Source organism: Malaclemys terrapin, chromosome 3 (genome assembly GCF_027887155.1).
Source record: "Malaclemys terrapin pileata isolate rMalTer1 chromosome 3, rMalTer1.hap1, whole genome shotgun sequence".
NCBI classification, from domain to species: Eukaryota; Metazoa; Chordata; order Testudines; family Emydidae; genus Malaclemys; species Malaclemys terrapin.
The window spans coordinates 163,884,967-163,901,910 of NC_071507.1; the positions used below are offsets into that span (position 1 = coordinate 163,884,967).

The 16,944-nt window shown below is 40.4% G+C and overlaps 1 protein-coding gene across 1 annotated transcript in view; it reads right to left on the bottom strand.

Moving 5' to 3' along the window:
- Window positions 1-786: 786 nt before the first annotated feature.
- The window catches only part of AGPAT5 (1-acylglycerol-3-phosphate O-acyltransferase 5), a 119,310-nt gene continuing 103,152 nt past the window's right edge, over window positions 787-16,944 (bottom strand). Inside the window, exons 7-8 of the mRNA XM_054023129.1 lie at window positions 6,250-6,373; window positions 787-3,392 (exon numbers count right to left, since the gene is read on the bottom strand). Coding sequence (XP_053879104.1) covers window positions 3,167-3,392; window positions 6,250-6,373 — 350 coding nt within the window. The 3' untranslated portion in view covers window positions 787-3,166. The remainder of the gene's footprint in view (window positions 3,393-6,249; window positions 6,374-16,944) is intronic.

Here is a 16,944-nt window from a genome sequence, read left to right on the forward strand (position 1 = left end):
AGGACACAGATGGTGCCTCCCTTCTCCACTCCCCCACTCCCACCGTGGTCTTCGTGAAAAAGAATTCCACAGTGGAGCCAGCCAGAGACTCCTCTGGAGGAGCAGTAACAGAAGCAGCTACAGTTTTGACTGGACTTCCTCTGCTCTGTGCTAATTGGCTGTTTGCTCCAAACCTGCATCTCCTCATCTCAGCTTCACTCCACAACTGCCCCCCCTTCTCCTGCCCTGTCGTGCTCACTCATCTTCCTTTCCCTTTAGCTTATCCCCTCCTAAGTCCCCTCCCCTCCCAAAAAAGTCATGGCATTGAAGTGATGGCTTGTGCCATCACACTGCTTTGCATGTTATTCCTCCCCGCCCCCCACTCTCTGTCTGCCTGGCCTATTTAGACTGCAAGGTCTTCGGGGGGCAGGGATTGTCAACTACTCTGTACAGTACTCCACTCTTCATTGGTACTTAGGCACTGCCGTAATAAACATGATTAATAATATTATATACGCAATCTTGCAGGTATTCTCAGTTCCGAAGCTACTATCCTGGTCTAACCATTTCCTTAGTACTGTACTGAACATGGGCATTTATAAAACATTCCAAGTTTCTGAAACTTTTTAGCAGCACAGAAAAGAAAGACAAGGGCATTTTTATTTGACTTTTCTTCACACAAACCTTTTTACTGAAGAGTGTTAGAATCATGCATGTTGACTGTTTTTGTAAAGAATAATAATTCAGCTGTAAACAGTTACAAACATAAGCTTAAAAAATACTTCAAACAAGAATAGGAACAGCAAAAAAGTTGAATGAGCATCTGGCTCTTTTCTTTTTAATAAAGAAATATTTCAAGTTGACATCAGTGCATATTAAGAAATAGCATACAATGCTCTGAACACCCAATACATGAGCAAATACATAACAATTTTCAAAAATGTATAAACTAATTGCGAGAAAAAAAATTGTGTAAGAATAGCCAGGAGAATGACATTCAAAATAAACAGGCCAGTTGCTTTGTTTCACTGACTCAATTATATTCTAGATAGTTTAACATGAGAGATCCAAAATTGTAGTCATTAGGACCTCCAAAACAACAGTAATTCTGCTACAAGTGAGTTAAGCAGTTTGCATTTATTTTTGTTGTACAGTTAAGTGTTATTCTTAACTTTTGGACTGTTACACAAAATCATGACACAGTAAGGATTCATTGTAAATTTACATTTCATACGTCAAAGTCAGATTAACAGGAGAACACTGTGTTCTGATTGTATCCATTGGCCATTCTGTTGAGAACAGCACAAGCTGTATGATGCACATGGGAAGCACGTTTACCTGTTACATAAAATGGCTTATTTTTCCATGGTTTCAGAACCTTACAACAATGCTATTCTAAACATTGTTCCCTGTCATTGTTTTAAGATGGTTCATCAACACCTCCTGCATAAATGAATGATATAAATATGTCCAGTGACAAAATCCATTATGGAAGGATACAGAATTGCAAACTGACAATTGTACTGCATCATTTTTAAGGTGGACTTGTAAATATTCTTCTATAAATTTTTTAAAAAAATATGTATTAAAAGCAAGCACTTGGTTCAATTATTCTGACTATGATGGAATTTGAGAACAATGATAATTTCAAGATGTATGTTATTATTTTAATGCATAAGGAGTTTATGCAATGTAAATGCCATTAAAGCTAATAAGAGATGCACATTTAAAGCTTGGAGAAGTGAGATAAAAGCGTACTCTAGGTCTTGTGTTTTGATGCTGGGAGTCTGATTTCCTAGTGGAAGAAGATAATACAGGATCCTCTTCTCTAGCTGGACCCTAGTGCAGATAGCCTATTCCCTGGAAAAGAGGAAATGGAATTTCCCCACGTAACACTCAGGCACAATAGCCACGGGAACCACAGGCCTGCTGACAACAAGGGTTTTTAAAATATATATTTGCAAGCAGGTGACATACTAGTCAGATATGCATTTCTTTAACAATTATTCTACTGTGCAAACCATATGTATCAACACCAAAATCTTCAATTCATCTGACGTGTACATCAACTAGGACGCAGTGAAAGTCTAATGTAATATAACACTAAATGATTTTTTGACAATGAATATCAGGCTAAATCATAGATTAGCAGACAAAGGCACATGCTTTAAGTTTAGTAGGAACATCTGAAAGTTCCTTGTTACCATAATCTACACTTCTGCTGAAATAATAATATTACTATGTATTATACAGATTACATCAATTTGCTTCGAGATAATGATGAGGTAACAGGAAACTTCTGAATGTTCATACTGTTTATGGCACATACACTCTACAGTTCTATTAGCTGAGCTGAATCTTCAACAAACTATTGCCGATTTAGACATAAGGTAGGCTACAATCTGGTTAGGCCACAATTAAACTTAACATTTCATTATACTGCACATATTTTCTTCTGCACAAACATAGGGTGCACAAAATAAGCTGTTGGTTCAATAATATTAATTATAATTAAATGTTTTGCATATGTAAAATAATTAAATCAGGTAATAATGCAATCAAAAGACCATGCACTAGATAAACAAAACTTCTTCCCGATGAACAACTGTTCTTAGGAACTTTTTCTCTGCCTTGCATAACATTTCATGATTTATGAATTTACTTGATCAGCTTCTGAGGAACATATTTATATAAAACTGAAAAGCAAGATACTGAAGAACATTAGCTTTGCTGTTAGCTGTAATGCAGCTAGGATAGATATAACTGAGTTGCTGCAATGAATTGAAAAGTAACAAAAACTAAACATGAATAATAGTAGTAGAAGAATATATATATCCCCTAAATTAATGTTAGTAAATACATTCACTGGTCCACTTAAGTTATGTATCTATAAAGACATACTTCTACTAATCTTCAGCAGATACAGATGGATGTTCATTCATGGGGAAAGCAATGTGTAATAAAACTCAGTTTATCTGTCATTTTTACAGCAAAATCAGTAGCAAATTTGTAAAACTAAGTATATTTTCCCCAGACCAACCACACAGAGGTGTAAGTCAGAAATTCCAATTTATCCAATGTTCAATCAATAAGGCTTTATTTACATTTCTTTATAAATTCAGGAAAAAGTTTGGTGCAATGTGCAAGACAAGAGAGCACATTTCTCTCATTGGAGACTAGCATCTATTTATGCTTTAACACTAACCCAAAGGTAGCCAATTAAAGTCCCATATATCCATGTTTTTACATAAAGTTTCCTTCCAGATTCTGTCAGAAGCATACTAGCAGTCAGGCCACCTAGAAACAGCAAGGATGGTAAAGTTTTCTTGAGACTTAGTTTGGAATGAACACATTTCCCTGGGAACTTGTTTCTTCTTTTAGAATCCTTTGCATCATAAAACTCTATTAGTAACCTGTGAGAGACAAATTCATGTGTTAGTTCATGTTTAACGCAGTTTTCTTTCATCTAATAATTTTATATCTTATCCTCTATTACCTATCAAATACTTATTTAGCAGTGCGAATAGCAACAGTTTTGTAACAACAGACAACATGCTATAGGTATATTGACAATCAAACAAACTTATGCTCTGTACCTGGGTTCTCAAACTTAATCCCTTAAAACAACACAAATTATTTTTGCAGTCATACAATTCTTTTCAATGTATATTACTGTGCCTACATTTATATTTACTCAGCACCTAGCAAAACAAGTCCCCAATCCTGTAAAATAATATTAAATAAAATAATATTTTATTGTCAATAATTCATAACAAAAGCAACTCTGTGAACAAAAGGAAAGGTGTCTGCATGTAACAAAACAGGGAAGATAATGAAGTCTCAGGAGACTCAAAGGATTTTGGAAATAAACACGAACATTTTATTCTTACATGTTGAAGTCAAAATGTCTACAGTGGCTAGGGTTACCATATCTCATAAATAAAAAAAGAGGACCCTCCACAGGCCCTGGCCCCGCCCATTTCCCCACCCCTAGCCCCGCCCCAACTCCGCCCCTTCCCCACCCTAACTCCGCCCCCTCCTCTCTCCCACTCCCAGCCAGGGGGAAAGGGATGCCCCAGTGCTACCGGCTTCATGGTTTCCCGGGCAGCCCCCAGACCCTGCGCCCCCAGCTGGCGCTTCCCCAGCGCAGCTGGAGTCCGGGAGGGGAAGCGCCCGGGAGGGGGCGCAGGGTCTGGAGGCTGCCCAGCAAACTGTGAAGCCGGTAGCGCTCGGGCTTTGGGCAGCCCCTATGCCTCCGGACCCTGCGCCCCCAGCCGGGCACTTCCCCTCCGGGGCTCCGCGTAACTTACACTGTATAAGTTACACAGAGCCGAAGAGGAGCAGAGCCCCTGCAACTGGAGGCTCTGCTCCTCTCAGGCTCTGTTTAAGAGCCGGGCTACCCCAGCGCTACCGGCTTCGGGCAGCCCCCGTGCCTCTGGACCCTGCGCCGCCAGAGCCCGGGAGGGGAAGTGCCCGGCTGGGGGCGCAGGGTCCGGAGGCAAGGGGGCTGCCCAAGCCGGTAGCTCTCAGGCAGCCCAGCTCTTAAACAGAGCCGAAGAGGAGCAAAGCCTCCAGCGGCTGCGGCTCTGTGTAACTGACACTGTGTCAGTTACACAGAGCCCCGGCGGCTGGAGGCTTTGCTCCTCTTTGGCTCTGTGTAACTGACACTGTGTCAGTTACACAGAGCCCCGGGGGCTGGAGGCTCCAGCCGCCGCGGCTCTGCTCCTCCCCGACTCTTCGGCTCTGTTTAAGAGCCAGGCTGCCCGAGCGCTACCGGCTTCGGGCAGCCCCCTGCCTCCAGACCCTGCGCCCCCAGCCGGGCACTTCCCCTCCCGGGCTCTGGCGGTGCAGGGTCTGGAGGCACGGGGCTGCCCGAAGCCGGTAGCGTTCGGGCAGCCTGGCTCTTAAACAGAGCCGAAGAGTCGGGGAGGAGCAGAGCCGCCATTTTCCCGGACATGTTCGGCTTTTTGGCAATTCCCCCCGGACGGGGGTTTGACTGCCGAAAAGCCGGACATGTCCGGGAAAAAGAGGACGTATGGTAACCCTAACAGTGGCTTTATTGGCTCAGCAACAAAAACAGTTTCCTTCTACTGTTTTTGGAGAGTAATATTTTAGTATGTAACTAAATTCTGAAAATACTGAATGTTTCATATGCACATGCCAAGCAGTAATGTATCTAGGTAGGAAGAACAAGAGTACTTGTGGCACCTTAGAGACTAACAAATTTATTAGAGCATAAGCTTTCGTGGGCTACAGCCCACTTCTTCGGATGCATCCGAAAAAGTGGGCTGTAGCCCACGAAAGCTTATGCTCTAATAAATTTGTTAGTCTCTAAGGTGCCACAAGTACTCTTGTTCTTTCTGCAGATACAGACTAACATGGCTGCTACTCTGAAACCTGTCATTAGGTAGGAAGGATGATCTAATGAACAGGGCACTGAACTGGGCCAGAGACCTCCATTCAGTTCCTGGCTCCACACACTTCCTGTGTAACCCTGCAGAAGTCACTTCTTCTGCCTGTGACTCAGTTCTGTATCTGCACAATAGGGATAACAGTCCTTTCCTACCTCACAGGAGTGTGATGAAGAGAAAATTTATTAATCATTGTGAGATGCTCAGATACTATGGTGATGAGGGCCATATATATATATGCCTAGATCTAGTTGCCTTCCACATGGGCTCAAAGATCAAATTCATCTTTCATTGACCTCAGTGAAGTTACACCAGGGACAATTATACCCTTGTGAGTTTGAAATGGTATATATCCCTACAGAACCCATTGAGTCACAAGTGGCAGCCTTTCGCTTATAGGATGTATGCCGGTATACAGAAGGTTAGGAACTCACTAGATGAATTAGTTATCACCTATTTATATCTAAGAGCAGCTGCCAACTGAGGAAACTCTGTCAGGCCAGTTCCTGCTGAACTATGCTGCATGGGAACAAGAGAGAACTGGAGGGGAATCTGAGCTGATGTGGAGGCACAGACCTCTGTAAGTATGCCAGACTCTCATGTGGATCCACTGTGTGTACGTGCCCCCATAGGACATACCAATGTGGGAAACACCATCTACCCCCATCGATGGAACAATTTGGGGGAAACTGGGTCCCCCAGCAGACCCCTACCATTGGGTTCTTAGCAGAGTGGGTGAGCTGGTCCATGGAAATGTTTAGGAGGTGTAAGACTGTTCATTGTGTTAATACTAAAAATAAGTTACTTTGAAGCATATCAAATCTTAAGTCTCAGCTGTGACATGACTATCGCTACTCACTTATCCTTTATTTCAAAGCGTTCATGAAGCCATCTTCTCATATACATCTGTTCTTCTGGAATATCTTTCAGTTCGATCCGATCAAGGTAAATATGAACTTTTGGGCATTCCTTACACAGAAACTCTAACAAACAAAAAACCCACAACCAAGTCTTGTAAGTACTTTTTACATGGTAGAAAAAACATTCTCCAAATAAATACAAAATAATAAAGATAGATATAGAGCAAAATGTTCAAAATGTCTAAGTGACTTTGGAACCTAAGTACCATTTTCAAAAGCACCTAAGTCACTGGGGGAATTTAGGCTTCTAAGTGACCCAGGTGCTTCTGAAAATTTTATTCATTATCTTATCCAGTGTGGAAAACCCTCCAACAATCCATCGACCCAATTGTACAACATGGAGAAAGTTCCTTCCAAATCCGAGTAGTAATCAGTTGATGTTCTGTATTGCGTGATTTGATTACCTCTGTTTCAGCATATTTTATTACATGTTATTGGTCATAAAATTATCCAGCCTATGATTTTTAGATTTTGATTTAAACTGTTTAAGATCTAATACCCATTTCTTGTCCCTTTTAAAATCAAAAGTTACAGATTTAAAAAAAAAAATAGCTCCTAGCTTGAAATATTGTATAACAAAATTCAAACTACTATACTGTAACTTCCCTGGACATCTCTAAGAGGATGTGGGTTAGATTCAAAATAACCGATAATTTAAGTGTGTATAACTAAAAATCAAATGCAGTCCTCAAAACATGCACTTCTTCTGTCTTCTGTTAATTGCCAATAGTCACTGGGTTTAATTGGGATTACATACTTTTACATTGTATAATGCTACTGATTTCAATATCAAGTCATTCCTGATAGAACAGCGTAAAGCGAGTGAAAATTCCAACCTATTCTTAGTTGGAATGGACTGTGTAGGATTGATAGTATCTTTTACTCCCAGATCAGGTATTTCATTTACTTAATGTACACTGAATGAAAATACTTCAATAAGATTCTGGGGCAATAGCCTGAGTGGCTTGTTATGCATCCTAAATCAATAAGTTACACCCTAATGTCAGAACACAGTAATCATAGTTTGTTAAAGGAAAGTGAACTACACAGGACTTGGGTATTTTTTCCCTTTAGTTAATGTGGCTGTCTGAGATATATAAAGGACTCTTTTATGCTGGCATCACCCGAGTCAAGTTGTAGGTGATGTTAATTGTAGGCGGTGAATCTTGGCTTCTCTGTGTTCTTGATAGAGAACAGGGTATACTTATGTTTTTGTCTGATAATCAATATCATCTCAATGGCAGTAAACTTGTTTTAAAATATAGTCACCTGGAGTTATTTCACCCCCGCTGCTTAGGAGACAGATCCCCTGACACCTCTTTACTTTTCTGTTTTTATAGAGAGCATTATGTTACTTGATTGTTGCTTCTCATCTTTTTTTTTTCACCTCATATTTATGCTTAGAGCAGTTCACTACGCAAATACAAAGCCAATTATGAATAGAACTCTAAATTTTCTGAACAGCCTAGTGGAAGCTATTACCTCAACTAAAGTGTTTAAATTGTTAGATACTAACAGCTCTTACATCCTGTATTGGATTTTTTGTTGATATCACTTTGTGTTCATGAATAATGATGAAAATGTAAGTTTAAAAGGTAGTAACCATGGTGTCCCACCAACAGAAACCCTTAACACACCTTTTCATCCCGATACTGCATTTTGGGGAAGGTGGCAGTACCTCAACATTTGGACAATGTTAAACTTGAAAAGGGTACAAAAATGCCTTTATATATTATAGACGGACAACAGATGGAAAACAGATGGCCACGGTGCATATAAGAAGTGGCTGTAATTTTACTTTGTGAACAGTGTAGCCATGCAAGATATGGGGTATGTTGAGGTATAGTTAAAACTTGAGCAAAGAGTCAGAGGCATATGCACCACATCATAGCCTGTCACAGCTGAAACCCATCCTTATTCTTGCGCAACCACACCAGTATCTATTATGTGGTACCATGCTGCAAAAACTATACTTGCCAGATCTTAGTATTCCCTGACATTTTTTTTTTAAATGTGAGGATGGGGAGGGTGGACAATGAAACCACACATGACATCTTGATGTGGGAATATGAGATACAGGACAAAATTTTTAGAAGGTGGCACAGACTGTCTCTTTAGAGGAAAACAGTTTCTAAGTATTTCAATTTTCACACATTTAAGATTTTGAAATACTTTAACAAAACAAATGAGAGATCCATATCTTAGATTCTAATCCTGAAACTAATGGAATGGGGATGCCTAAGAGTACACAATTCATATTTTAAAACCAAAGGGGCTTTATCTGTGTCTTAATAAATGCTAATAACTAACTTTCATTAGGGAACAACTCATCCTCTGGGCAAGGGAGAGAAGCCTTAACGTGGAACTTTCTAAAATATGCAAAAATGGATTATAGGAAACAAATGGTTGGAATGGTCGTATCAAAACAAATGGTCATATCAAGTCTTTTTTCAACTTGATTTTATGCAGCATTTTACCATATATACCAGAATTTCTCAAACTCAGGTCCCCAGACTCCTAGGGGTCCCCGAGGGTACTCCAGGGGGTCTGCGGTCCCCGCTGATCAACGCCTCCCCATCCCCCGGGGGGCTACTGAAGCCAAACCGGGAGATTTTAGTTACTAAACATCTGGCAGCGCAGCGGGGCCAAGGCAGGCTTCCTACCTGCCCTGGCTCCGTGCTGCTCCCGGAAGCGGCCGGCACGTTCCTATGGCCTCTGGGGATGGGGAGGCACCGGGGGTCTCTGCACGCTGCCCCCTCCCCAAGCGCCGACTCCACAGCTCCCATTGGCCAGGAACTGCAGCCAATGGGAGCTGCGGGGGTGGTACCTGCGGGCGGGGGCGTGGCGCAGAGACTCCCTGGTCCCCTCCGCCTGGGAGCCGCTGCCAGAGATATGTGCCGGTCACTTTCCAGAGCTGCCCGAGGTAAGCGCCACCCGGCTGGAGCCCACACCCTGAACCCCCTGCTGTACCCCAACCCCCTGCCCCAGCCCTGAGCCCGCACCGGATCCCACACCCAAACTCTCTCCCAGAGCCCACACCCTGCACCTCCTCCCACAAGCAAACTCCCTCACAGAGCCCATACCCTGCACCTCCTCCCACAAGCAAACTCCCTCCCAGAGCTTGCACCCCGCACCTCCTGCTGCACTCCAATCCTCTACCCCATTCTGGTGAAAGTGAGTGAGGGTGGGGGAGAGTGAGTGATGGAGGGAGGGGGAATGCAGTGAGGGGGTGGGAAGAGCTGGAGCGGGGGTGTGGCCTGAGCAGGGGGGCTGGTGGGTCCCCGAAAAATTTTACTTCAAAATGGGGGTTCTTGGGTTGCTAACGTTTGAGAACCGCCGCTATATACAAATGTATCCATTTACCTTTAAAAGATATTAAAAATATTGTTCTGGAGTATGGTGGAACTTTTACAGTGTACATTTATCATTTCAAGTTTTATTTTATGATTTTATTCTATAAAGGAACAAATAGCTCTTCCCTGACATTTATTTATAAACAATTAAGTAAAAACATAAACAAAACCCCAACCAGTCTAAAAAAGCATTTCAAAACCATTGATAACAGCCATATGGCATTTTTACAACTATTATCAAACTCTGTAGAAGAATATTGATTAGCTCCCAATGTCATTGTAAAATAGCAAAGGACTATATTACCCCATTACTGTACTGATAACAAAAGGGAATAGAACATATGTAGATCAATAGAAGCAAACAGAAAAATATGTTTCAAAGTTTCTGTAGTTTTAGCCATATAGCTAAACAAAGGAGGATTTGATTCCTCATGATTTGCTGCTCAAAAACAATGTGATTTTTTTAATCAAACCTAAAAAGAAACTGTTCTTTCCTGGCAAAGAAATTCCATATATCTGAGCACTGATGCTGCCTCTCCCCAGCAAGTGCCAATGCATGTGTCCTAAACCTTCCTACTCATCAAGGTTTCCTCACTATGTAAACCTAATTCCTTCACTCATATCTGCATCAAACTCATCCTTGCAACTGGATGGCCAGATTGGCCTGCATCCATGGCTGCTGTGCTACTTTCTTATCTGTCGCTACAAGTGTTAAAAGATCCTTTTCCTCCCCACCCTAATCCCCTTGCTCTCAGCCCAAGGACCATTTTTAAACTGCCCTCCAGGACATCTATACAAAATGCTCAAATGCAAACAATCATGCCAGCTACTTGAGCTGTTTTTATTATGCTATTCATTAGGCTTTAATGTGACTAATCCATTTTTTTATTTTTTAGACATTCAATGTCACTGCAACTACTTAAGTACACCAATGGATAAGAACAATTTATTGAGCTGTCGCTTTTGAGAAGAAACAGATGGATTTTATCACTATAACCTCCAGAAATTTGTGGTAGTCCCATGACCCTTAATTTCACATCAGTTTAACTCCCAAAAGGCTTTTGTAATTAAGCTAAGAAACCTTATTGTAGCAATTTATTATGCACAAATTAAATTCAACTTTAGGGCTGTTGGCCCTAAAAACCAACATTTGACAGGCTTTGCAAATCTCGGATAGCACCAGAATTTGTTACAATAAACAGGAGGAACAAACAAGTCTGAACTTTTCTGCAAAAGATACAACATAATTGAGAATCATGCACTGTATCAAACTTTTGATTAGGGACAACTTTAGTTATGATCATAAATCAAGAACCAAGTATAATATGTGTTAAATGAACATTAATAATTCACATGGGACCAAAGTGTACTGACTCTCATATGGGAGATAACTTGCTAATAAAAGCTTTGAGTCTTACAAAATGATTTAGCAGCAACTTAAGATCTAAAAGTACAAAACTTTTATAATGATACTAATGACCAATCAAAGCAAGAGGAAGGAAAATATGGCAATTTACTATGTTTTAAGGGCAAGAATGTTAAATTCATTAGTACACAGTGAAATTCCAAGCCCAGTATACAAGAAAGAATTCATGGTAACATAGCACACAGAGTTATAATGTATTATTTGGATTCTTAAAAACGTCACTGATAGTCTCCAAGGGACAATCAGATCCCAAATGTATTTCAGTCTTAAACAAATATCTAGTCAATGGTATTTCACTAGCTAGGCCTCCAGTAAAATTCCACCACTTTTTATATATTAATACCATATTTTCAAAATAGATTAACATTTTCAGTCTTCTGTATCGAGGAAGGCAAAGACGAGTCCATAAAAGATGAACTGCAAAGCAAAAACCAAACACTCCCCGAAACACAAAAACACTGTTTATATAAATATAAAACTTCAACTGAATGATGTATATGAAAAGCCTCAAACTCTTCTCTCCCCAGAAATTATTTTTTTGTGGACTCATACCGTCACAGATGGATTCCAAATAACTGTGTTTATTGACTATGTACAAATATACACAACCTAGCTACCTATGTACACTGCTGCTGTGACTGGGTTCTGGTGGTTTCTGCAATAGAAGACTGGGAGACCTGTAGTGGGTCACCCAAACTATTTAAAGAAATATTACCCAATTTCTATACACTATATAGTCTTTCCCCCTTTGCATGAAAGGACATACAAAATATTATAAATGTATTACTTTATAAAGTACTAATACATAAGCTACAAATTAAGTTTGAGGGGTGGTTAAAGACTTCTTTCTAAATAATGTCTCATAGGCATAGCAACAGTTTCTGAAAGTGCCTGCACTTTCTGGTATAGCTGTATCAACAGCATCTTCCTGCTCTGAAGTGTTAGGGTCGTTTGTAGAAGAAACAGGGACACAAGGCTCACTGGCACTATCACAAGTCACTGTCTATAGCTGTACTGAAGGCTCAGTATTTTCAATAGGCATCACAGGTGTAGAATATCCTGTTGAATTTGTGCTCAAAAACTGGTTTATGTGTCTTTTCCATTACATATTTGGTGCTACTTCTACCCAATAAGACAGGGGACTTGTCTGTGATGTAATCACACTAGGCTTCCATGAATTCTTGGAAATTGCTAAGATTTTTTCCTCCTCCATGAAGGTGTGCAGTGGGACTATTTGTGGCCATTGGATCACACTGTTTCTTTCAAATGTCCTTCTGTAGATCAGGTTTTAACAAGTCTAGGTGAGATTTTAAATTATGACCCATAAACATTGTTGGTCCCTGATTTGTAGTAGCATGTACTGAATTCCTATAGGCCAATGGAAAATCTACAAACCTGTTTGCAAGCTACCTTCATCCAGGATTGTAGCATGAATCACTTGCTTGAGTATCTGAATAAATCTTTCGACTGATCCCTTTGTGGCAGGATTGTAAAAATATAATGTGACATATGTGACAGGTTCAGTCACAGAGACCTCCTTGGGACTGTCACCTGATGTGTTGGAATTACCTTTGAGCCCGTTTTCCTTGCCAGCTTGGGACTTCAGAACCCTGCCTTGTTGAGCCAGACACTCTAGCCTGCTGTAACACAGACCCAGGTCTGGTCCATGCCCCCAAAGCTGAAGACGTTAACCAAAAACTGCTCAGCAGGTCACCTATCTCTAACACCGGACACCCAGTTCCCAATGGGATCCAAACCCCATATAAATCCGTTTTACTCTGTATAAAGCTTATACTGGGTTCCAATAAGCTTCTTTCACAGACTAGACTTCTTCTTAATCTGGGCCCAGTCCTTTCCGCCAGTACAGTCCTTGTTAGTTCCAACAGCCTCTGTTTTCCACCTAAGATGTTTTTCTCATGACTGCAGTCCCCTTTGTTCTGTTCCATTCCCTTTTATAGCTTTGGCACAAGGTGGGAATCTTTTGTCTCTCTGGGTCCTCACCCCTCCTTCTAAATGGAAAAGTACCAGATTTAAGATGGATTCCAGTATCATGTGACATGGTCACATGTTCTGAGAGACCTCATTCTTCATTACCCACATTTACAATCAATTGTCCTAGTCAATGGGAGCCATCAAGATTCTAAACCACCATCAATGGCCCACACTTTGCATATTTACAATAGGATCTCAGAGTTATACTTCATATTTCTAGCTTCAGATACAAGAATGATACATACATACAAATAGGAGGAATATATTCAGTAGGTTATAACCTTTGTTATGATACCTTACAAGAGACCTTTTGCAGAAAGCATATTCCAGTTACATCATATTCACACGCATAAGCATATTTCCATAAAACATATGCAATGCAACGTCAACATGTTTGATACCATTTCTTCAGACAAACAACTGGAACTCTTTGTATGTGAACTGAGTTCCATTGAAACTTACAGTCTGTTCAGGAATTCCTGTCCTTGAAAACAAAAATTTTAACACTTCCACTGAACTAGCTCAATTCATACAGAATACTCCAGGCCATTTAAAATGAGCATCTATTGCAACCAAACACATATGTCCCATAAATGGTTCAAACAATCTGTAAGGACTTGTTGCCACAAGGTTGTTGGACACTCCAAAGGATGCAATGGAGCATGTACTGAGTTTGCTGACAACCCTGACACTGTTTTGCCATTTTCACTATTTGTCTATCAATCCCAGGCTAGCACACAAAACTCCTGGCCAGGACATTCACTTTTGCAATTCCCAAAAGTCCTTTGGGTAATTCTTGTAGTTTGAGAGACTTTGGCTAAATAGGAATAACCACTCTAGTGTCACATAATATGCAATCTTTTCAAGCTAAGAAAACTGGACACAGTTATTTGTGTGCCTGAGTCCATCCACTCACTGTAATGTCATGAACTTTAGCCAGCACTGGATCATTTTGAATTTCACATTGTATCATGGCATTTGTTACTGGCAAGGGCTCAATTTGTGCCATATAGAACATATTTACTCTCTGTGCCTCCACTTCATTATCCTTTCCTGCCACTTCTAATGGCAGGTGTGATAAACAATCTGCATTACCATGTTGGCTGGTACCATTGAACTTAATATTGGAACAGTGAGCACCCAAGAATGTTGCCCATTTCTTGTCACTGTGCTGCAGTGATTGCCTGTACTCCTTTTCTAAAAACTGAAAATAGCAGTTGATGATCTGTAACAAAAAGTATATTGTTTCCTATAGAGATACTAGTAAAACTTTTTAACTCCCTAGACTAAACTCAGCGCTTCTCTATCAATTTGAGCATTGTTACATTTTGCTGAGGTAAGAGATCTAGAAGCAAAGACAATAGGCTTTTTCAGTATGATCTTCCATTACACATGAAATTACTGATCCTATTCCATACAAGGAAGTGTCACAAACTAAATTAATAGAAAATATGCCTTTAAGTGAGTAGGAACCATTTCAAATTATATGAGCTTCTTGGCTTCATCAAAAGCCCTGTTACACTGTAGGGACCAAAGCTATTTCTGTCCGTTGGGTCACAATTCATTCAGGAGGTGTAACACTGTTGCTGCATGAGGTAGGAACCTATGCTAATAACTGATCATCCTCAGAAAGGAGTGTGATTGACACATTTTGCATTACAGGTGTCTTAAGGATAGTTTCAACTTTTTCTTGGAATTTACAGAAACCATCTTTGTCAATGATGTGGCCACTACATGCTACCGAATCTTTGAAAAATTCACATTTTCTCTTAGTTGCTTCAAGACCATACTCAGCCAGCCTTGCGAGTACCTTTGGGAGGTTCTCAAAGTGGTGTACATCACTAGATCCTGTGACCAGTTAATCATCCAAACAACACTGAGTACTCGGAACACCCTAATTCCTGATACGGGTCTTGCTACTAAAAAGTGGGTGCTGACTATTCCAAACACTACCCTGTTATATTGAAATAAGACCTTTTGTGTGTTAATTGTGAGGTACTTCTTCTCACCGTCTTCAATCCCCAATTTTAGATGGGCTCGGGCTAGATTGATCTTGGAGAACAGTTATTGAGGCAAACATATTCTCTATTCTAGGTAAAGAATACTGGGTTAATGGTAACCTTGAAATGCTCACAGATAAGGAGAGCCCCATTCTTTTTCAGCATTGGCACAACAAAGGTGTTTCATGTGCTCCAGTTAACCTGTATACCTGGATGAGGATCATCACATCCTCAATGCCAATTGTTGCATCCTTGCTTTCAGTACAACATTAAGAATATGGGAAACCACACTGGCAAAATTGGCATTCCACATAACCGTGTTTATTAACTATGTAAAACCAAAAGACCTAGGTACCTATGTTCACCGCTGCTCTGAGGGTTCTAATGGCTTCTGCAATTGAAGATAGAGGGCTACTAGAGAGCTCCCAAACTATTTAAAACACAATAACCAGTTCCTACCTATATACTACAATATATATCAATATCAGATCCGGATTTCCCCTTTAACCTTGAAGGACCTTGGCAATGTTTGGAACACACTGAACATGACATCACAGGAGGTTGAAATCTGACGAAGCAGATTTTATTAATAGAAATAAAATTCAAAATGTAACCTTTTAGCAATAGAATATTGAAAGTTGTGGTATATAAGCCCTGCCTGTTATGGCGACAACTCATGTTAATAAAGCTCTTGTCCAAACTGCAAGTGTCATCCGTTAGTTATTTTATAATGTTTTTTACTTTGCGGTTCATACAATCATTAGTCTAGACTGAACCTTTAGACTCAAACCATTATTAACGGATTTGATTTGTAGAGTAAGACATATTATCTCACTGCTTTTTACTGTTTTATATCCAAAATTAGCAACCAATAAGTAAATCAAACATCAATTATGAGTGCCAGAGTATCTCTCAGATTGACATCTGTAACCATCTTGAATCCAGTTGACAGAAAACCCTTTCACGGCTGGTTCTAATGAAAAATGGCGACATTCCATTGCAATGTTGGCTGCTGAAAGGCAGCAACCTTGTACAGGGAAATAGCATTGTGGGGAAGGGGACATTCTGTCTGACAATCCAGGGAACAATTACTTGATTAAAGATAAATCCATTATGAAATTGTTAATCTCTTAAGGCCAAAGAAAACAGGTAATTAGAAACTTCTAAATTACAGGATCTCTTCAGGAAATTACATGTAGATCGAGGTTCCCAAGACATGTAGCTCTAGAGATGGAGGCTGTCAAATAATTAGATTTTGCTATTCTAAAAAGGTAAGTGGTACGCTATTAGCACAGGAGATCAGACAGTTGAAAGGGCTAATGCAAACTGTTTAGCTGAAACAAGACAATATTTGACAGAGAACAGTAGTATTTACAGGGCCTTGTTCACTGAATAAACCCCTTCCATTCTGTCAGATAGACTGAAAATATACAGTAAATACTCTCCTCTAGTGTAGAGACACATTGTGAGAGATTTGAAGCTGCTCTGTAATAACATATGAATACTGTATGTTGGGCAGATTACTGGGAAACTTGCTGTGTGAATATACTGGGTTAGCTCAATAGAAGGCTGTTTGGAAAAAACAGGCTGGAAGGAAAAGAATAGCTCAAGATTGCCACCTCTTAACAAACATCATTCATGGACAATGCCAGAACTGTTAGCTTGATGTTTCTACCTCTCCTCCAGCAAACCTACAAAACTGATTCTGATCAGCTCCGGAAAAGGCCCAGGAACACAGAACTCTGGCAAGGTTGAAAAGAGACACTCCCTGAAGACAGGGGCAGTTGTTATTCAGGGGAACCAGCCACACACAGGATCCTGTTGGGGTGCCTAAAGAAGTCAGGCCTGCCTAGATTATCATCA